The sequence below is a fragment of the Muscardinus avellanarius genome (assembly GCF_963383645.1).
Source record: "Muscardinus avellanarius genome assembly, chromosome: 3".
NCBI classification, from domain to species: Eukaryota; Metazoa; Chordata; class Mammalia; order Rodentia; family Gliridae; genus Muscardinus; species Muscardinus avellanarius.
In genome coordinates, this window is record NC_137788.1 from 62794215 (window position 1) to 62818272 (window position 24058).

General features: G+C 34.8%; 1 protein-coding gene across 1 annotated transcript in view; it reads right to left on the reverse strand.

Moving 5' to 3' along the window:
• The window catches only part of NEGR1 (neuronal growth regulator 1), a gene marked incomplete at both ends in the record, with an annotated part of 888972 nt that overhangs the window by 362782 nt on the left and 502132 nt on the right, over positions 1 to 24058 (reverse strand). The window contains one exon of the mRNA XM_080692943.1: positions 3855 to 3980. Within this exon, the coding sequence (XP_080549069.1) occupies positions 3855 to 3980 (126 nt within the window). The remainder of the gene's footprint in view (positions 1 to 3854; positions 3981 to 24058) is intronic.

Consider the following 24058-nt stretch of genomic DNA (forward strand, 5'->3'; position numbering starts at 1 on the left):
CCCCAGATGAGAAACATTCTATTTTTAACAAGCATACAAACATTGTAGAAAACTGTCAATGCTCTGTTGTGGTAAAGAAAGCCCGAGGAATTAGTCCCCAGAGCAAAGGGGACTAAAGAGGTATGGCTATTATTAAATAAAAGACAGAGCCCTGGATTGAATTCTGTCCTAGGGGAAAAAAAGAACACTATTGGCTCTATCAACAGATTGGAATATGGATTAACTGGATAAATGTATATGGATGTTGAATTTACTGAAATTGAAAATTGCTATGGTTGTATAAAGAAAATGCCCTTATTCAGAAAGATATGCTGGAATATCTATAGATAGAAAGAAAACAAAACACCAATATGTTTGTCTAGAACTATTGCTTTCAAATCATTGAGTTAAAAACTACACACAGCAGGGCGTGGTGGCTCATGCTTGTACAGGAGAATCACAGTTTGGGAACAGCCTCATCTACTTAGTGAGGCAGTTTAGTGAGACCCTGTTTCAAAATAAAGAATAAAAAATAGGACTGGGGCTGCAGCTTGGAGATAGAATGCCCTTGGGTTCCATCCCCAATACCCCCCCCCCACACACACACACACAAACACAGTCCCTGACTTAGTGATGGTTATTTAAAACTTTGCAACTTTACCATTGATGTGAAAATGATTTGTATTCAGCAGAAGCTAGAGTCTGAAATTTGATCTTTCTTCCTTGAGTTAGCAGTGTGTGGTTGGACACTCTCAGGATGCTGGGCAGTGGCAGCGAGCCGAGCTCCTGTCAGCTGGGGGGGTACACAACTGATACTCTGCAGTGTGCTGTGTTGCTAAGCTATGGCATCCTGTAAGTTAGGTGCATTAAATGCACTCTGGGCTGATGTTTTCAATTTATGATGGGTATATCAGGATATAATCCCTGTGTAAGTCAAGGAGCTTCTGTATAATGTTACATACTCAACACACAATGAGGAATAGGTAAAATGATAGAGGATGAAACTAAGTTTAAGTACAGAGTGGTTGTATTATTTCTGCAACCTTTTTAAGCATATATCTGAAACTAATTTCCAAGTATCGAATAGAAAAATCCAAAGAAATCTATCATTAGTATGAATGAATTCAGTTGAAACTTGGATATCTAGAAACTTCTCAGAGGAGTTGTTTTTGGTGAAAGTACACTGAGTTGTTTAAATTAACAAGTAGGATGACAACTCCAGCTGGCCCTAGTATGGTTTGAGATGTGGCTGAACACATAGCCTCATTTTTCTGTATTTTAGGGAGAAGCTCTGATGGGCTATAACCCACTGATTACTCATTTTTTATTGAATTTTAAAACTAGAATATACCATGAATGAATAGCTAATAACTATCAAAGTTTCTGGTATAACCTATAAAAGAATCACAAAAGTTATTTGCAAATAACATTTTGTGTACAAAAAATAGCCATTGTTTCAAATCTCAAGATAGAGCATATCTATACCTGTTTTTAACACAAAACTTCGTATGTTGACAAGTGTTGAGACACATTTTCTTTCATTAGATAGCAAAGAAATAAAGAAGAACATGTAAAATATTGATGTTTCTTAGAAAAATATAAACAGATCAATGAAGTTGACAATTTGCATTCAAATAAAATTATATAAATTGAAGAAAGCTGATGAGATTATCAGACATGTTAATTAAAGCAGAAACTCCACAGTGCGGTGCATTTTAATATAGATCATTAAGTGAATTACAATTTGAAATTATTGAAAGCATTTATTAAAATATCCTCCCAGTCTAGCTATTCGTTGGATAGTAGTTAATATTTATGGTAATTTTACTCACTTGCTCAGTATGGCAGGATCAGAAAAACAAATCTATGCACAGTTTAACTTATAAACCCAATTTGTCTTCTTTCAGTTTATGATGCTATCTATTATCATTATTCTAATAACTTCACTAACCAACATTTCTGCTATTTAATTAAACTAAAAATGTATTCAAGCACTTAAAAAAGAAGACTATGTATATAAGGAGCACTGCAGAGCAGGAGAGTTGTCAGAAATAGTAATCTTAAATTATATGAAGATAGAGGTGATGTGCTTCCTTCTTCTAAAATTATATTGCTGTGTCAGATTTATATCCTGGAAAGGTGATTAAGAGTTGGCTGTACATTTGCATATCACATTATATATTTTAAAACACATTTGCAACTATTAATTTATTAGAGTCACACAATAGCCAGGATAGATAGTTCATCAAAATATGCATAATTATATTAGATAGGAGGGATAAGTTCAAGAGATCTATTGTGCAACGTGGCGACTATAATTAATGGTGGTATATTGTATTCCTGAGAAATGCAGAGAGTAGATGTTAAATGTTTTACTACAAAAATATGTGAAGAAATGCAGTTTTTAATTAGCTAGATTTTTACCATTCTATTATGTACTTTACTTCAAATCATCATGTGGTACATGATAAATACATATAATTTTGTCTGTCCCTAAAAAAAAAAAAAAAAGCCACAGTAGAAAAACAGCTATGGGTGGCGGTGGCTAAATGATTTGCCCAAGAATCGACTGAATTTTTGCCTAAGTAAAATTAGCTTAAAAGCATGCCTATCTAACTAAGTGCTAGTCCAGAGTTGGTTGTACTTCTGCCCCATGGAGAATTCAGTGCTCCGATACTACTTTGATGATTTTGCAGCAGATCTAGAGAGTGAAATGTTGGCAGTTAAGAGCACAACCAAACTTTAGAAATATTATAGAGGCCATAATGCATGCATATTGCATAAATGCATACTGTTGCTATATTGATTTTTCTCTCACATTAATAGTAATATGAAGCATGTGATGTGGGTGAGTCTCATTAGATCTGCAGCATAAACGGGGAAGCTGAAAGACACTTAAGGATAAATGATATTAAAGAAAGCATTAGCAGATAAAATAGATGTTCCAATTGTGCTCTTTCTACGCCTACATAAAATGTTCCTTTCTGATTTCATTAAAAGCATTTTCACTGCACCAGCTTTGTTAGAGTTATTTCCACCAAAATAAAAGAAAATTAAAATTGAATAAAATTTTATTTATCTGAAATGAGGTGCAATTCTATTCACTGAAAGTACCAAGTCTCACCTCCTGGGAATGCTAGCAGCTACATAGTTGGGACTTTTAAATTGTACGCAACCGTTAGAACCCTGGCTGTGAAAACAGACCTATTTTGATGATGATTATCAGTAACTTCCTAAAATTGACTTAATCTCACTGGGAGGATGTGCACCGTAGCAGAAACACCGGAAACCCATAAACATGCCACAGCCCTTCATTTCACCTACCTGTGTGAACTGTGTGCACACGTTACTTAAACTCTGGGGTTCTCAGAACCCTCATCAGTTAAAATTTAATTCTAACTCCCAAATCCTTGATTCTGAGCAGCAGTTTGAAATTAGACTCAGCAACCTCACAATTTGTATAATTTCATTCTCCCCTGATTACTTTAGCAGTTCATGCTGGCCTATTAACATGTGAATGCCGATTGAATAAGTCCCTTACACATTTAAATGAAGATTTTTCTCTTGTGATATTTCCATTTGAGCCCTTTGTCTATTGATTTGTGATTATCCACTATCCTAAAATGAAAATAACCTTGACTAGGCATCAAAAGATAGGGTTATTTTGGGCTCTGAGCGACAGTGTTCATTTGACTTTTGTAATTACAGTGCCTTTGGGTCTGAAGTATTAGTATAAAAATATAAATCCTGCCTACCTCAGGAAAAAAAAGGGACAAAAAATTTAAAGATGTTGACTCAAGTTCTGTACAGTAAGTGGAGTTACAAGAGAATAATGAGCAGTACAAATAACACAGATCTGTCCCCTCCTACTGTACCTGATGGAGAGATGTGCCTCCAGGAAATGGAAGGCTCTGGCTTCCCAGTGGCCAAACAAGTCAGGGTGACGTTGGTTCCTTCATTGATGGTCATGTCACTTGAGATGTCATATATCTTCGGGGGAACTGAAATGACAAAAAAGGCAGTGGTCAAGGAAAAAAAATATATAAATGAAAAAAATTTGAAATGCATGTAATGAACCCCATGATATCCTGCCATAAAGGTATGGTAACAAAATGTTCTCTGGTCCTCATCTATAGTATGAATTCTCAGTAATCTTAAGACTCTAAGAAATTTCTGGTTTTATTTGTCATCTAATTATTAGATATTGAATACTTCAAATGAATGGGATACTTAGTATCAAAAAGTTTTAATATTGACTTAATATTTACTGTGAATAATATGCGCTGTCTTCTAATAACCAATCTGCCTACTTCATCCAAGTATCTTCACTGTCATGATTGTTTTCCTGTTCAAATGGTTAAATAAAAAGTGAAAATCTTGAAGACACAAGAGCAGAACTGGTATGCCTACCAGTTGATTCAACAGCTGTCTGAGCAGGACATGTGTAGGAATGGGAGGGTAAGATTTCAGGGTCACAAGACATATTTCAGTTTTTGTTCTTCTACCTGGAAGGCAGTGGCATGGGACTTTCTCTGAATTTATGTTCTAGGGAATATATATCCTAAGGACTGTGAAAGGTAGGTTCAATGATATTTACATCAGTAATGATGGAAAAATATTGATTGAAAGAGATGACCTATCTTCAGAACTTCCCAGAACCTTTTTTATGCCCTTATGCATTGTGAATCTACAAGAATGATAGGGAAAATACCATACTGTATATTTTCTGATGCATTAGATTATTGAAGCTTTTATTCAAAAATTTGATCATGAAAGAAGATTTGTAAATGCTGGGTAGGAAAATCTCTAAACTAACTTCCAGGATTATGTGTGGATATATTCTGGCAAACTAACTGTTCTCATTTAATCCCAAACAGCATGATTCTGCACTGGCTAGCTGCATTATCTAGGGCAAAGTACATAATCTATCTCAGTCTCATCTGAACAGCTGCAGACAGTAATAATATAAACTCTATATATCCTTAGTGAGGATTAAATAAGTTAACATATGTTAAAGAACTTTGAAAAGTACCTGGTACAAGTATTTACTGTTATGATTAGATTTTGTAAACCACATATATGATGCTTGAACTTAATTTCAGTAATGCCCTTTTTGCAAACCTTAAAACTTTTCTCCAACTTCATCACTTTAATAGAGCATATAAGTGACTTATGCTAAAATTTGCTTGGTTTATTTTATAAATAATTATAGCATGTTAATGCCCCAGGTTAGTAAATAGTAATTAGAAACTTTGATATATAAAAATATTAGTAAATATTAGTAAATAGTAATTAGAAACTTTGATATATAAAAATATATAAATAGTAATTAGAAACTTTGATATATAAAAATATAATTTTTAGCTGGAATCTTATTTATTTATTTATTTATTTATTTATTTATTTATTTTTACGGTACTGGGAATGGAACCCAGGATCATTCTACCTCCCAGCTACACCCCCAGCCCTATTTTTTATTCTTTATTTTGAAACAGGGTCTCACTGAGTTGCAAAAGGCCTAAGTAAGTAGCTGAGGCTATCCACAAATGGAAAGTCCTCTGTCTCAGCCTCCCAAATGCTGGGATTACAAGCGTGCACCACCACGCCTGGCCCTGGTATCACATTAGTTGTTGCCTCCTATTTCTTTATGCAAGAAATGAGTTTTCACAGTTATTTTTAAAGCCATTAACTAAAATCTGTTGTGATTATAAATCAAATTAACCATACTTGGGTAATCACATATTTCATTTTTTATGGAACCAATACTCTGCAACAAAAAATCAAGGATGATATGATTACAAATATAAAGCATTTGATTATATATAATTGTTGTCATGATTGAAGAAAAGACCTACTCCTATGTGATATACCATTGTAACTGTTTCTAAATGACACACTTTAATTGGCATTTCAAACATATCATCATCAGACTCTTTAGTTTCCAAACAGAAGACTTTCTTTATTTTCACTGAAACAGAACAGATATAAAGACATTAAAAGACCCTAGAAAAAGAATTGAGAAAAATTTGCAAGGCCTATTAGTGAGTAGGGGAGTCAATAAAAATAAACTTACAATACTAAAAATAATATTATGAGGATATTTGGATATGGGGACAAGTCTGCTACAATAAATGTGAAATACATATAAAAATATATATACCTGAATATGAATAAATACATAGAAATATGTAAATACATATCAATATATTTACCACTCACATACATGTATGAACATGAATACATATATATCAATGTCCACTATTAAATTTTTAAAATAGTTATACAGTAGTTAACACCTTTTTCTATAAGTTAGTATAGTGTGGCTACTCTATTTACATATTTCGAACTTATAGCGGATTCCAAGTTAGACCCGAGTATGGATATTTAAAAGAAATAATGGTGTGCCACACGGACATACATTCTACCCTCTACAAATTATTTTGTTAACCCTATCTGAACACAAAATAGTTTAGTTGTTGCATCTTTATACATATACTTATGTTTGGGGCACTAAGCATGATAATAAGTAAACAAGAAGCACTAGTATTTGACTGCATAGAGAAACAACCAAGTCCCTTAGCAATAAACTCAGGTTTGACATTTAACGATGGGAAATTATGTGGTAGGAGAAGAGTAGTGAATTCCAGGTGTGATATGTCATCTCATTGATTGCAATTACCTCCAAGGGCCTCATAATTCAGGAGATGCTACAGGGAAGAAACATCTGGAAAGAGGATGTTAGTAAGAGAAAATCCTCTGGCAAGGCTCTTCTCCCCAGAATGCATCACCTGTTGGCAGCAGATGCTGTGTAAAGGGAGCAGTGAAATCCTTCTTCTGTGCTTCTCCTGCGCTGGGGCATACAGAGGCAAAACAAATGTTGCTTTGCTGAATATTCAAAGTAATTGCATATTCAGCACTCAAGCCTTCCAAATTTTACTGACTATAATGAAAGGAATAACCCTGAGCCCAAAGGAAATGCAAACATTTTTTTTTTCAAAAGCATAATCCTTGCCCTCAAGAAACTTAAAATCAAAAGCAAGAAGCAGATAGGTAAGTAATTAAGAAAAGACAAATGTCTGCTTTTTTCTTTCCATTGTATGTGAGTAATGTATATCCAACAGGTACAGGTACAGCTCCAGCTTTGAATCTGTAAAGACCTGTCCAATGTTGATTTTTTTAAGTGAATAATAGAGTAAAGCTTATGCCTAGTGTTGTTCAGTGCAGTGAATATATATATATATATATATATATATATATATATATATATATTAGAAGAAAACTAATAGTAAACTCAATGTAGGACAATAGAAATGGAGGACTGAAGAACTGGTTAACAAGACAGTGCTCACAATTGGGAGCACTGCCACCAGAATAAGATATGGCACTGGGGAAAGGTTTGCGATAGTCCCAGGGCACAACAGTCTACAGGGAAATGGGAGAGATGTTTCTACCCTTGCTATAGGAGCAGGGATATCTCAGGCTTCTGAAGACTGTGGGTTCTGGTAGCAATTACTGGGTGGTAGTGTGTTTAAAATATTAGCACAGGAGGGTAGGATTCTCAAGTTTTCAGAATGTTTGCCATGTCTTATTATATGTCCAATATTCTAAGCACTTACACAGAGAAATAGAAAAATGAGAAGTTATTTTTAAAATGACTTAGCATTCTAGATATATGTTTCTTTTTTATATCCCTTAATTCAAACTCCCTCCCTCAAATACTTTTCAAAATACTTTAAAATAATTTATATAGGAAGACATGTTCAATTCAATAATTATCAAGCCATTAAATAAGTACATATTTTTTAAGAAATAATTTTTATTATTGTGCACATTGGTTTAATAGTTATGTTTGAGGGCAAGATAATACACACATAGCTTATTTATGCAAATGCAGATTTGTTTGACAAGTAGGAAAGAGTTATTGTAACATCATCTTCACCACTGACGTTGTCATCATCATCATCATCATCATCATCATACCATAAATAAAAGTAACGAAAGATCAAAGTACTAGACTTCAAATTAAATCACAGAATACCTCCTTCCCAGTGAGACTGTAATTCGGGATATATAAGACTTTTCTAACATATTTTTAATTAATTATTGTCCATCAGCAGTTATAGAAATCTAGGAACAATGGATGTTTTTTAAGCAACAAAGATTGAACATGGATTTAAAGTTTGATTTGGGGGTAAATACTTTTGTTTGTTTGTTTGCTGGTACTAGGGATTGAACACGAGGCCTCACACATGCTAAGTAAACACTGCCACTGAGCAACATTCCCCATCTCCTTTTCATTTATTTTGAGACAATTTATTGCTAAATTGCCCAGGCTGGCTTCAAACTTGCATTTCACCTACCTCAGATTCTCAAATGGCTGGGATTACTGGCATCACACCTGGGTGGGGAAAGTGTTTTTAAAAAACCCAGATCCATTTAATTGAGTTACTCAGTCTCTCAAATTTATAATCTGCTTTGCCTTTAATTGTCCTCTGACCTCAAACTCAACTGTCACTTTGCACCCAGTCTTTAACTCCATTGTATTACACCTTCAACCCTATTTTTTTTTTATTTTTAGTCTTTTTAGTTTTTGAAACAGGGTCTCACTGAGTTGCTAAGGGCCTCGCTATGTAGCTGAAGCTGTCTACCTGTGATCTTCCAGGCTTAGCCTCCAGAATGCTGGGATTACAAGTGTGCGCCACCACGCCCAGCCTCTTTAACTCCTTTTTAATCAGCTCTATAGTAAGAGGATGAGGTATAGTTAGACGTATCTATAATAGAGTTAGAATTGCTAAAAATAATTTATATTTCTTGTTGGTATTTTCAGCAAAAAATTAGACAATCTGACTTGTCCTCCCTTGAGTCATTTTTTACAGTATCCTCAGCAGAGTAAGGGGCAGCATCAGTAATTTGGGAATCTCTCTCTCTCTCTCTCTCTCTCTCTCTCTCTCTCTCTCTCTCTCTCTCTCTCTCTCTCTCACACACACACACACACACACTTATAATGAGCAATGAGCAATTAAATTTGTGAGTAGTTGCATGGATTTGTTTTGTTTTAGTGTTAGATCTCTTACATGCTAAGCATAAACTCCATCACAGAGCTACACCCTCAGCGCAAATATTCTGATCTATAGAAATAAATTTTGTTAGTTGAGTGAGCCGTCTTCACAGATTTAACTTTAATTTCTCTCATGAAGGCTGGAACATAGCATCAACAGTATAAGAAGCCAACATAAGGGTGACTAATATGTACATCACAAGAGTTATATAAGCACAGGGTATTTTATTATGCTGAAAATCTGTGCAGGTGGTTTGGGACAGTAACAAATAAAAGAATCTGCACCTACACTGAGTTGAATGACATATGAGGTTGGGTCACACATCTGATTGAAAACCCTTACAGGATGCATTTGATGGTTATCTCAACTGTGAAGACAAGACATGGACTCTGGATCTGGACAGTCACATGGCTCACTGGAACCAATTAAGTGCCTCACCGAGTTCTTACACTGTAGGAGACCATGAACAACCAAAGGTACAAATACTAATTCACTGGGAGGTGTTCTTTAGGATGCTGGGGCCGAAAAGTAGATGACATATTTATTTAATCTGGCCCACAAATATTCATGGATTATTGCAAATATCAACTCAGCATTTATTGTAACCACAATATATCTGGAATCAATACCAACTGCTTCCTCAGTCACAGTGTGAAACCAGGGCAATGTTTTATAGACAAGTTCAGTCGGCATCCTCCCATTCACTCCCTGATGGTATTGACTAATTACCAAAACCCTTGGAGATTGTCATAAATCTATTTGAATTATACATCGGATCAGTAGATCCGATGAGAACATGTCTCCAAATATGTTCACTAGGACAAACAAATATAAATATGAGTGGTTCCATCTCCTTGATGTCCTATGTGACTTATCTCTTTCTACTGTTAAACTTCACCCAGACCAAAAACTTACCAGAAAGAAAAAAAAAAAGAGTGGAGTGTAAATTTCTGAGCAGATATTTAAAGAACAAAATTAGATTTAAAAAACATGATGTCGCTGATGACTTTGATCATCTTAAAGCAAGGTAGATTTTGTTTTCTGACTATATGCTATTATCTGTATGTTTTTATCCCTCCCAAAATAAGGTGTTGAAATCATACTCGCAAGGTAATAATTTTAGGAGGTGGGGTTTTAGGATATGGATGTAGTTAGATAATATGTAAAATTTACGTCTTTATAAAACAGACTTCAGAGAGCTATCTAGACCCTTCTACCATGTGAGGACTCAGCAAGAAAGTATCATCTACGTGGGCCCTTGCTGGCACTTTCTGGGCATCTGAGCATCATGATGTTGGAGTTTCCAGCCTCTAGAACTGTGAGAAATAAATTTATATTGTTTAAAATCCACCCAGTTTATGAGCCAGGCATGGTGCAAGCTGAGACAGGAGGATAGCGGTTCACAGATAGCCTCAACTACAAAGTTAGGCTCTTTGCAACTCAGTGAGACCCTGTTTCAAAATAAAGAATAAAAAATAGGGCTGGGGGTTTAGCTCAGGGGTAGAATGCTCCTGGGTTCCATCCCCAGTAACACACACACACACACACACACACACACACACACACACACACACAATCCACCTAGTTTATGATATTTTGTTACAGCAGCCTGAACATACTAAGATAATTTTATGTTTCTTGAAATAATCATTTGCATATTTGCTATAGCAATTTTTTGTTGCCAGTTGCTGTCACTGGCATTTATTTTCTTGCTTACTACCTCTCCTCTCTACATAGAACATAAGCAGAGTCCCTAGGATAGGAACTGTTTGCTTTATTCAACAGTATATCACCAGCACCTTAAAAAGGACCTAGTGCATATGAGATATTCAATAAATATTTATTGTCCTTTTATGTGCTAATACTTCTTTAGCTTCTCAGTGAAGGTGTCCTATAAAATTTTATAGCTTTTGAAAAATGACATAATATATATTCTGAAAATATGATGAAACACAATTATAATTCCAAGGGTCCTGCATGATATTTTCCATGACTTTTCTGAGCTTGGAGATTCAGTATTCTTTTTAACTCATACAGTATTTTGTTATTCCATTGCTCCATATACTTTTTGAGATATAAACCCAGAGAAATAATTGGAAGATAACCACACACATTTATTTTTAACAGAATAAATGGTCATATCTTAGGTAGCACTATGTGTGCTGGCTGAAGTATTTTTCACTCTCGAAATTATGTAAATTTAGAGTCAAAAGGATTTGACTTTAATAATATGTACATGTTAGTTCTCCTTTTTTTTTTAACCCTGGCTTTAAGTCTGACTTAATTCAAATAAACCATATTTCTGAAGCTTTTCCAAGCTGCATGAGTCAATAAATCTTGGGAGAATTAGCTTATTTATTTATTTTTGCTCTCCCATACCTGGTAATGGCTGGCAATATCAAAAGAACATCCCTCCCATCACTGGGCTGGCACTTCCCTTTTCCGTCTTGGCCAGCACACAGAAGGTGAGTGCAGATTTCCCTTATAGTGAACTTCCTGGAAAAGGTGCTAATCAAAAACTGAGAGAAGAAATCATTTCAAGACTTTTTTTTTCCTCTAAATTGGTTAGCTTGTGGGTGCTTGATGCCTTCATGGCCTGCATCTAACCAGCAACATAGCTTTCTCTAGCTGATAGACGATAACTGACTTATTATAGTTTATGGCATTTCAGAGATTTCTATGGCTTCTCCCCTCATCTCATCACTCAAAGATAGTGTTCAGAGGAAAAAATACCCAAGCATGAGTTGTAAAGGCATACTTGCCAGATTCGTGGATTGCCTACAGATGGAATATGCCAGAAAAACTTAGGGGGTAAAGAACATGTTTGAGAAAGATGTATCTTTCAGACTCCCTTTCCAACTTTGAATCATGTTGCTTATCTTAGTGTTTTTACTTATTTAAAAAAAAACTATGCATAAATTTTAATCAATCTGTTGTGTCCTTTAGGGGGTGAGCTATAAAAACCTGGCAAAGTGGTAGTAATGTGTTTTAATTTATTCATCCACTCATGGAATCAACAGACATTTACTGAACAACTTTATCAAGGAGACTAATCTAAAGAAGCCTACGACCAAAAAAAAAAAAAAGAAAAGCAAAGACATAATTACTAATTATAATACAAATTTATTTATAATTTCTTCAAAAAGGTACACACAAGGTGTTTTTGGAACAGAGTTACAAATCTAAATCTTTCTATAGAGTCAGAATTAGAGAGGATGCTGATATTAGATAAGAGTTTTGAAGCAGATGGATTCTGAGCAGAATGTGATGGCTTAAAATAGTAGTTTCCTATATACAGCTAATCATTAGGGATAATCTTATAAGTTTTCCACTTGCCATAGGAGAAGGGCTAACAGGAGCTTTTAGAGCAATAGGTATATATTGATTGGCAAAATATAGATTTTGAAAATAAAGATTTACAGGATTCTGAGAAGACCATTCCATAAAATGTTCTTTCCTATTTATTTAAAATCTGCACTGTAATTAGGTCTTCCCTAGGATCCTCATAGCAGATATTTGCTTTTAAGGGCCTGAATTAAAATGTAATTCTCCCCAGAAAAGAGAATGCCTTAATAGTTTGCATTTGTTTTCAAATTACAGGCAACAGCATAGTGAGAATAGAAGGTATACTATATTCCCAGTAGAAAGGAGCCATGGCAACTTTTTCCCATTGTGTTATTTTTATTTGGGGAAAATCTACATAGCAGTGAGTTAAAACTAGCAAAGTAAAAGAGAAAGTAAGCCTCTGAGAAGGATAAACTCCACAGGACATGGAATTATGGGAAAAATTAACATGAAAATCACTTCCCTATCTTTTCTCTTCCCCTCCTTTCTCTTTCCTCTTGACTCTGAAACCTGGATTATGAATCCTGTGGAATTAAAGAAAATGGTGAATCTCTACATTTTAAGACAGATTTTCTCATTGAAGAAAATCATAACTACTCGTTAGATAGAAATGATAGATCTTCAGTGGCAAATGAAAATATACATAAAGATTTGGTATACATGAACATTAAATGTGATGCAAGAATATAAAAAAGGCTACTTGGTTTTAGAAAAGGTCTTGATAGTTTAACATGTATGTTATAATTTTTAAATTTTGGGTTGAAGGCAAATTTCTTACTTGTCATAAAAACATTTTGAAGTAAAAAATACAACATTGCTATGTAAGGGTTTCAATACTTTGCACTGTAAAGACTGTTATTTTTGCTTCATTCTGGCTAAAGGATCAATAGCTGGCCTGTACAGGAGAATGTTTATACACCAGAGTTCAGATCCCTGCTGTTCCTCAGGCTAGCTTCAGCTTCACTTACTTGGATGATTCAAAGATATAAAATACTGCTTAAAATCAGGACCATAATAGCAGCTACCCCTCAGGCAGCAGCAGTAGCAGCAGCAGCAGGAAAACTAAAGCACTCTTACTGCAAGGCTGTATATCACAGGGATTCCACAATGCCTGCCACACTCACACTCCTTCTTAGTAAACAATGCTAAGAAAATCCTAGGATTTTGAAATTTCTTAGAAAAACACTAGTGTGGGCCCCTATTCCTCCTCAGGCAGAATTCTTAAGGAATCAACTTCATAACTTCCAAACCTGCAGTGATAGTAACATTTTATTAAGAATTGATAATGAGCATTTTCCTGGAAACAATTTGGCATTGTATTTGAAGAACATTGACACTTTTTGAAACCATAGATCCAGTGATTCCCCTTCTGGGAATTTGTCATAAGGAAAATAGGTACCTTTTTTCTGTATAGTCGCTATTCCCATAAACCAGGTGGCCAGCTTCACTGTTCTGTTTGGAGATGTGCCAACAAAAACCCTTCAGAATGGCCTGCGTGAACTTCTCTTGCCTCATCCTTGGCAGTGAATTATTTTCCATATAAACCAGAGGAAACAGCCCAGCTGTGTGAAACTAGAACCCAGCTGCCTTCTTTGCAAACATTACCCATAGCTAAAAGCTTGCTTTGGGGTTTTTAAAAACACAGGAGAGTCCAATGTCTACTCTTGGAGTCATTGAGTTTATAATGTAACACCTGTCTCTGGATTTCAGGAGGCAAGCCCGTTCAGGTTCAATATGAGTGTTTCTTGTTATCTGTAGGGTTCTATAAATGTGTTTTAGCTGACTTTTGTTTCTGAAAGCTGCTAATGTGTCTTTTGTACTCGTAGTATATGTGTCATCTTAACACCATTAGAAAAACTATGCCCTCTTTGAAGTATTCTGACTTCTTTGTTCTTGGCAAATAATGTTTATCATCCTAATTATGAAGGTAGTATGCACTCATCAAAAAGGATGGGGGAAATATATAAAGAATAGGAAAAAATATATAATAGGTTGCAACACCTAAAAATTGCCCTTTGGTAGGCTAAAAACAAATGGATACTGGCAGTGTCTCATAGTTTCATTAAATGTAATGTCACAATTTAGTGACAATCACTATTAACACTTTGATATATTTCTCTTCATTATTTTTAGACATGCATTTTTCTATAGCAATTTCCACATGGTCCAACAAGCTCATTCAGGAATTAGTGCTGAAACCTTGCCTGAAATTAGCAGTGTTCCCTTCTCATATGTGATTTAGGAAATGAGCTAGGAGGTAGTTGGGCAGGCATGTCAGAATGAACATTATGGCTTTCTGATTTCTATATTGGGAACATGTCCTCCCAAGGATTAATATTTATTGAACATTGACATATGTACTATAGTAAGGGCTTAATGTCTTTGCTGTTGTTGGCAGGAGTGGCATCTATTATTCTGTATAGTTCTATATATCCAGTTCCCAACCCCTTCAACCCATCCATCTGCTTTTGTGGTAGTTGGCTTGGGTGTCAATTTTATAACACGGCTATAAATTCTTTAACAGTCCTCTCACTAAGAATAGGCTCCCTCTATCCCCTATACTGCCTTGAGTTGCATTTGAGGAAGTTCTTGGCTGCTTCAAAAATCAGAGTTGAGGTAAGAAGTAAAGCTGTGTGACTTCCAAACTGGGTCATGACGAATGCCATTAGTCTCCTGCCTTCCTCCCTGAGAACACTCACTCCTGGAGACCTGGGCCACTGTGCAATTAGTCTGACCACCTCAGGGTTCACCATGCTGGAGAGAACACATGGAGATACCACATGTGGCTGCCACATGGAGAGATTCTGAGACAACAAGAACAGAGAGAGCCTGGGAAGCGCTCCAGCTCATCCAGGCCCTAACTGTTCAAGTCATCCCAGTGAGGTCCCAAATATCATGTCCAAATTGCCCAAAGTACAGCCTTGTGAGTAAAATAAATAATTGTGGTGTTTACAGCCATGAAGCTGAGACATGGATTTTTAAAAATAATAATAGTTGGAAGACTTATACTACTCAACTTCACAATTTACAAAGCTAAAATGCAGACTGTGGTGTAGACATAAGAATGGGCAATAGAACAAAACACAGGCTCCAGAAATAGGTGTCAAAACCTACCTTGTTCAAAACCAAATTACTTATATTAAAAAACTAAAATAGTTAAAGCTAAGGATAAGAACATACATGTATAATGTGGGTCAAGACAAAGCACACACACACATATATATATACATATATATATATACATATACATATACATATACATATATATATATATATATATATATATATATATATATATATATATATCATGAGCAGTAGGGATTAAGGGAGAATCCCCGTCTATAGAGCCTGGCTACCGCTATTAATTTTCCTCTAGAAAACAAAAATCCAGATTTACTAGGTCCTTAGAATTGATTAAAAAATTTTTTTTGTATCGCACAATCTCATTAAAATATCTGTGGGCTTAGCCTGCACCAACCCAAATGGTACCTTTAGGGGAATTGGAAAGAAAAAAAGAACTGGCTCTTAAAAAAGATACTTCACCATCACATGCTGGAAAATTTTCATAATACAGAAATCTACATGGTCTATGAAAGTAAACAGTGCCTGTAGATTTATGTGTGTACAAAATCTTCACCATATGCTGCAAGCCCTGCGTGGTCCGGATCCAGCCAGGGAGTTACAATCTTGATATCTGTCTTAAATCCTGGCAAAACTTCAGCCTGTTTTTGCTGTGGAAGACCCAAAAATCCATTTGTACATTACATTGCTGGGTTTCTTATAAAAGTAATACATTATCACACTAATATGTGGCTGATCACCTGTGGTGGACTAACCATAATCAGATTAGATCTCCAGAGTGACTAGAATCCTGCCTAAGAAATATTCTGAGAAGTTTATTCATAAAGTTGAATGATAAAAATCATAATTCCTCTTAATACTGAACTTCCAAAATACAATTATCATCAACACTTTTTAAATAATTATGTTTCTCTACTTTTCCCAAAGAAAATGATTTATTTATGCTTTTTTAAAAAATTACAACCAAATGTTATCATGCAGCTATGTGCCAAGAGACAGTATAGTCCTGTGGTCACACACACACAGATTCTCTCTGAAATTGGGTTAAAAGGTAATTTGCCATGCTGCTGGACCCTAGATCATTAGTCACAGTGGCCTAAATGCATTCTCTTATAATTCAATATCAAAGAAATTGCTTTTATGGCATTAAGTATATTATATTCAAAATTATATAAATTATTGAAATACTATGCCTACTGCCAAGATATAAGACAGTTCACATGAAAAAATTTGAGTTTTAAATTATTCATTGAAAAAAAAGGCAGTCTCTTGACAGAAATTGTTTTATACTGGGGCTAGCTTCTGGGATTTACATTTAAATATGAATCACAAAACTCTGAAAACTTCAGAGACTCATAATTTCCTTAGTCTTCTTGAATAAGAAGTATTTCTCTTTAACTCCTTGATTTCCTCAAGTGGATTAAATATTATATGTTGTCTTATAGCTATTGCTATTCTAATGAGCATTCTCATTAGTAGAAAAAATAAGTTTAGGTAATCTTTATAAGTTATGATAAAATGCTCTAGCGAGCTCATAGAAAAATATTGAAATTTGGTGACTGAAATTCAATGTTTTGGGTGAAATATAAAAATAATGTAATTAAAATATGGTATTATGCTTATAACTATATAATCAGTGAATGATATATGTACACATCTATACATACATAGATTATACATAGAGATGTGGGAATAGATATGTTCTTATTTGTTATATAGTTGGATGCATGTCATATAAAACATTGGCTGTGCATATGAGTCATGTAACATATACCTTGGTTAATGCTGGAATACATAATAAAGGGAAAAATCTAATTATAGGAAACATAACCTCAAAAGGTCTCTCTCTTTCAGATTTATGTAAATTCATTTTGTTGAAAAAGTTTCATTTATCACTTTCTAAGCACAAGAGACTGTGATAGGTATTAGTGATTTAAAATTTAATAAAAGAGAGTTGCTATTTTCTGGTAGGTTATGTATTATGGGAGAAAACAAACACTGAAAAAGATTAAAATATCATTATATCAAGTTTTATGATATATATAGATATGTATAATATTATGTTTACTTTAAAGGAAATCCACCCCAACCAAATGGAGATGGAAGTATAGTGCTGGAGATACAATATAGGTTCTGGAATAATATGTTGTAAGTATCTCAAAAGAGACATGCGTTCTACAATGACACACGTGTGAGGGTGCAGAGTTGGAAAAGATCAGTACCAACTTGGAGAGCCTGTGGTCATCTTATAGCTGCCATAGTTGATTGAACTACTTGGTTTGTTACATGTAAAGGTGTTTCCTATAATCCCTCTCAAGCCATGAATACATTTATTTTTCTCTACATATTTCTGGAGAATCTAGATGAATGCAAGAACTATTGTTTATTGGTCCTCAAGTACTTTAGGGGATCTTACTCAGTACACAGTAAGTACTTAGAAAGTTCTGATTGGGAATATTTTGAACAGTTCTAAATGTTTCTTATTTGGTCACTTAGTCTTTAATGCATTTGTTAAAAATTCACAATCATAATTGCAATAATTTATTTGTGTGTGTGTGTGTGTGTGTGTGTGTGTGTGTGTGTGTGTGTGTGTGTGGTACAGGAGATGGAGCCCAGAGGCATTCTATCTTTGAGCTACACTCTCAGACCTATTTTTAGTATTTTTTATTTTTGAAACAAGCTCTCACTGAGTTGCAAAGTGCCTCACTAAGTAGGTGAGGCTGTCCGTAAACCACAATCCTCCAGTCTCAGCCTCTTGAATGTTGGGATTACAAATGTGTGCCACCATGTCTGAAAACTACATAATTCAAAATTTTCATACACTTTCCTTTATTGCTTAAGCTAACTAACCTATCCCAAAGGTATATTAGGTAATTTGGATCTTTTCATTCTTTCCTCCTGTCTCCACCTTCCAATCGTGGGGATTACAAGTGTGTGCTACCACGCCTGGCTCCTTTACTCAATTTTAATCAACTCTGGTGAATCTTTGGGGGAGATATGTACTGATAGGACTACTAGAGGTTATGTTTTCAGTTATAGTCCCATCAATATAAAAGTGACAGACTGATATATTTTCAATTCAAGGTCAGCCAAAATAGGAATACCCCAATATAATACCATATCAGGACACTAATGAGGGCATTAGGGATAAAATCCTAAGGGGGGGAAAAAAGTATTTGGATGGGTTTCCAGATTTATTCTATTTATTAATGAAGAAAATAATGATAAATATCAGGTCATTATAATGAAGTAACCTAAACAAAAAGTGTCCCCCTTATAAATGAGACTATTTTAAAAGAATATGAGCTTTCTGCCATTAAAAAGATTTTCAGAGAATATAGAACAACAGTAGGAATAGAGAAGGTATAACAACAATGAGTGAGTGCCTGAACCAAATATGCTGTTATAGTTTTTCAAAGCAAGTTCTTTGACTTATTGCCGTACTGTATAGGGTATATGTGAAGAGGTAAATTGGAATAATCCACCATGATCACACTAATGGGCTAGGGTTAATAGAAAGTGAGATACGGGAGAAGTGACAGATGAGAAAACACATGGTTTCAGGAATGGTGGCATGGTTTGGCTATGAATGTGTTCCAGAAAAGCTCACATGTCATCAATGCAGACATGTTCAGAGACGAAATAACGGAATCAGGACTCTACCCCCTCAGTGGGTAAATGGACTGCTGCATATGCTGAGTGGTAACTAGAAGCAGCGAGTCATGACCTAAGAAGGCAGGTCACTTGGGGTGTAGATTTATGGGTTACATATGCCCTTGGCTCCTTCCTTTGAAGGAAGGAGTGCGCATGTGTGTGTGCACATGTGTGTATTGAGCTGTCTCGAGCAGGACAGCTTGCCTTTGCCATTCCCTGCCATCTTACCAGACATGGACTCAAACTCTGGAAACATGAGCCAAAGAAAACATTCCTCCTCTAAGCTGTTCTTGTTAAGATATTTTGGTCACAGTGATTTTTTTAAAAAGCTGACTAAAATAAATGTGGCAATAGGATCAGTAGATATTGGAAAAGAGGAAAAGAAAATTAGAGAAAAGCAACAAAAAATGATAAAATGAACAAGTCCATGAAAAAAGGAAAATGAAATATATTCTTATACGTCATTCATGAATTTCACATATGGGTTTTCCCCTTTTTACAGTATTTGTAAGCAAAATACGTAAATAAAAAGAGTACATTGAAATAAATTATCTAAGCCTGGCGTGGTGGCGCACACTTGTAATCCCTATGCTTGGGAGGTGGAGACAAGAAGATTGCACAGGATTGAAGCCAGCCTTGCTGGTTTAAGAGACCCTGTTTCCAAATTAAAAAAATAAAATAGGTCTGGGAGTGTAGCCCGGAGGTAGAAGGGTTTCATCCCCAGTACCACCAGAAAGAAAGAAAGAAAGAAAGAAAGAAAGAAAGAAAGAAAGAAAGAAAGAAAGAAAGAAATTGTCAAAATCAGAGTATACTTCACTCAGTGGTATACTGGAGCTAGGTCATACCAAATTGGAAGCTAATTGTTGAATTCTTAGAAATTTTATGATTTGAATTTTAAGCATGGCCATTGTTAAATTTAAATGATGCAACAGTAAAGTTTGAATAAATTATGTAAAAACAAAAGTTTTAAAAAACTTAAAATATATAACTTCATATATATATGTATATATATATATATATATATATATATATATATATATATATATATATATTTTTTTTTTATTTTTTATTTTTTGGTGGTACTGGGGTTCCTGGAAGCCCTTCTACCCCTCCGGGCTACACTCCCAGACCTATTTGTTTTACATTTTCATTTGGAAACAGGGTCTCCTAAGCAAGCACGCGCGGCTGGCTTCGAACCTGCGTGATCCTCCTGTCTCTGCCTCCCAAGCGCGGGGATTACAAGTGTGCGCCACCACGCCTGGCTAGATTGTATTATATTTTAATGTTGCCTATCATTTGGGGTTATTACTTTGTATTGCAACTATGTGGTAGAATTACTGATCTGACACTGCATATCTCCTACCATCTTTATGTTTAGTAATGTCACAGTGGTGACCTGAAATTGGCCATTGTGGTTCTTTCCAGTATGGAAATTGGCAAATGCTATAAATCTTGGCATTTGTCCGGGTAACTGGTTATTAAATATTTTAAGTAACCCGCTGACCTTTACCCATATATGTATGAAGAAAACATTTAAAATAAAAGTTAATCATTTTAATATATTTTATTCATGCATAGTAATTATACATCATACTGAGGTTCAAAGTAGTATAGGCACACACACAACATTTGGTTTATTTTTCTTCAGATCCTACCCTACTACTCATCCCTTCCCATATATATTAGTGAAAACATTTAACAAATATTCAAATATTTCCTAATAATGGGATATTATGTGATGTTTACACTACATCTTATCAGGTATTGAGACTATAAGAAGGAACCAAATGTATAGTTTTGCTCTCAAAATGTATAGGATCTAATTTAGAAGGATTATGAGAACATAAATAACCAAAAGTGGAGCAGCCCAATGATTATAAGAAAGGATCAGAGAAGAAGACTGTGGAATTATAGGTGAGAGAATGATTAGCTATAATAAGAAGAAAATGATTGGTGGAAGAGGTAAACTTTCAGCTCATCTTTGGATAACAGAGTAACTTTGTACTTGGGAGGACATGAATGATGAATTCAGTATCTGGAAGTAAAGTTATACACACAGATAGGCCATATGTATGGATCAGGCAGTTGAGTCATAAAGAAATTTAGTTGGAAGCGAAATTAATATAGTAGGATGGGAATAAATTATGAGGCCCTTGAGTTAAGCTTTGATGAAATAAACAAACTACTGCAAAAGCAAACATGTCATAAATGGTTATTTACTGTGTTCTCTCTGAGGGCTTAAAACTTAATAGGACCAAATACGTTTTTGTTTAATTCTTTGGATAGAAAGAACATTTGATTAATATCTTTATGAGTGTTTTTATGAGAGAGGAAGAGATTATTTTTTGCCATTTAGAAACTCCATTGGCCAGTTTTATATTTGCCCTTCTCTCATTATAGGAATATTACACTAATTGTTTATACCTAAACACATTTTTTGTGAGCTTAGATCTATTAAAGCAGTCACAGTGTATATATGCAGATTGATGTGTTGGTATAAACAGATGGAAACACGTTTCTCAGCTGATGAGTAACAGAAGAGCCCTTCTCATCATATTTAACCAAACACCTAAACCCACACACTTTCTGCCCCAGTTTTTCTTTTCTTCCACATTTATCTCTGAATTGGTTTAAATCTCCAGAGATGGGATGACCACCTGCCTTTCAAGCATATTGCAAAAACAGCAGTGACTACAGATGATTTTTGCCAGTCAGTTCTTTTATTCAGGAAAACATATACCAAATGGCAGCAGAGTCAACAGCTGATGAGATTTATTATGTATATAATACTTTGCTTTTGGTGGGGAATCACAGAACTGTGCTGTGACTATACTCAAACTGTTTCAATCAGGCTGAGAGACTGAAGTATCTTAAGGGACTGAGTTCTTGTTAGTGATTATACTTTTTAAGAGGATTAAACAAAAATTTATAGAAGGAGGCAAACTTTTCTTTTGTAGTAAAAAAAAAAAGTATCTGTTCCTTTCTGAGTGTAGCAAGTCTGCTAATGGGTCACTTCAAGTAATTTCTTCCTCTTGGCACACACCTAGATGATTTCCCAGAATCCCTTGCAGTTTATTATGACTTTTAAATAATGGGATAGGAGCAGAGGTGATGTGTGCAACTCCCAGATTTGGTCCACGGAAATCTCCCATGGGTGATCCTCCATGCTATTTCCTGAAGATTGTTTCACACACCCTTGTAAATTGGAATAACATGTTGCAGATGGCAGAAATGCAGTGTAGAAAAAATCCTGGTCTCTAGATAATTCAGTTGCCTACAAGGAACAATTGATTTGAATGTTCTATTAGCAAGAGATACATACTAGGCCCATACAGTTTTCTAGAAGAGATCAACTAATATTTAAGGAACTAATTTCTGTGTCATGTAACCCACTCAAATGAAGATTCAAGAATTAAAATTAAGGCGATAATTATGATCCTTTTAACCTCGTCCCTAAAAATAAAATGAAAATATTACCAATTCATTTTACAAAACTGATATATTGTGATATTTAATAGGTACAAGAAGAATAAATTTTATTTATGAGTACATACAATTTTAAATTATAATACTGACTCCATCAAGTGAATATAGCAATGTATATAAAAATTATGCCTAGCCAGGCATGGTGGCACATACTTGTAATCCCAGCATTTGAGATGCTGAGACAGGAGAATACAGGTTCACAAACAGCCTCAGCTACTTAGTGAGGCCCTTTGCAACTCAGTGAGACCGTGTTTAAAAATAAAGAATAAAAAACAGGGCTGGGGGTATAGCTTGGAGGTAGAATACCCCTGGGTTCCATCCCCAGAACTGAAAAAAAAAAAAAAATATATATATATATATATATATATATATATATATATATATATATATGCCTAAATAAGAATCCTTATCTAAAGGATGAAGAGATTATTAAAAATTTATTACAGCCGGGTGCGGTGGTGCACGCTTGTAATCCCCACACTTGGGAGGTGGAGACAGGAGGATTGTGCAGGTTCAAAGCCAGCCACGCTGGCTCAAGAGACCCTGTTTCCAAATAAAAAGATAAAAAATAGGTGGGGGAGTGTAGCTCAGAGGTAGAAGGGCTTCCAGGAACCCCAGGTTCACCAAAAAATTATTAATTTAATGTCTTATAGGAATATATTTAAGAGGAAATATATTTATATGTGTATGTTATCTTGTCAATCTATTAGAGAAAGCATTAAATAAAAAATACTATAATTTAAAATAAAATGTTGCAAATAAGGAATAGAAAGTTTCATTATGTGATTTAAGAATAAAACAAAAATCCATAATATTCACTGTCCTTAATTGTGAAATGCTAGGCAGATTTTATCAACAGATGAATGGATTACAAAACTGTGGGATATGTATACAATAGAATTTTACTCAGCCATAAAGAAAAACACAATTATATCATTTAAGGGGAAATGGATGGAACTGGAGGACATTATGCTAAGTGAGATTAGTCAGTCACACACAAAAAATGATATTGGATGCTTTTTCTAATATGTGAAAGCTAGGGAGAGATGGTTAACAGGAGGAACTCTAGATGAAGAAGGACATCCTATAGAGGGCCAAATAAGGCAACCTAACTGAGGGTATGAGAGAGGGGAAGAGGGAAACTCTCTAAAGCATATGATGTACTTAAACAAATATATCAAAGTCAATCACTAAGCCAAGCATGGGAAGGAGGGTTGGGGAGGGAATAGGATGGGGATTATATATATGCATATATGTTTACACAAGTCTTTTATCCCATTAAGATGTATGACTACAATGCACTAATAAAAATATTTTTAAAAAATTGAAAACCAATTTTCTAAAAAAAAACCCTTTAACATGGTATACCAACTTATACTATTTATATCTTACATAGTATTATGGTTCCAAGCCAGTTCATTAAGATTTAAAAATAAATTTGAATTATAAGTATT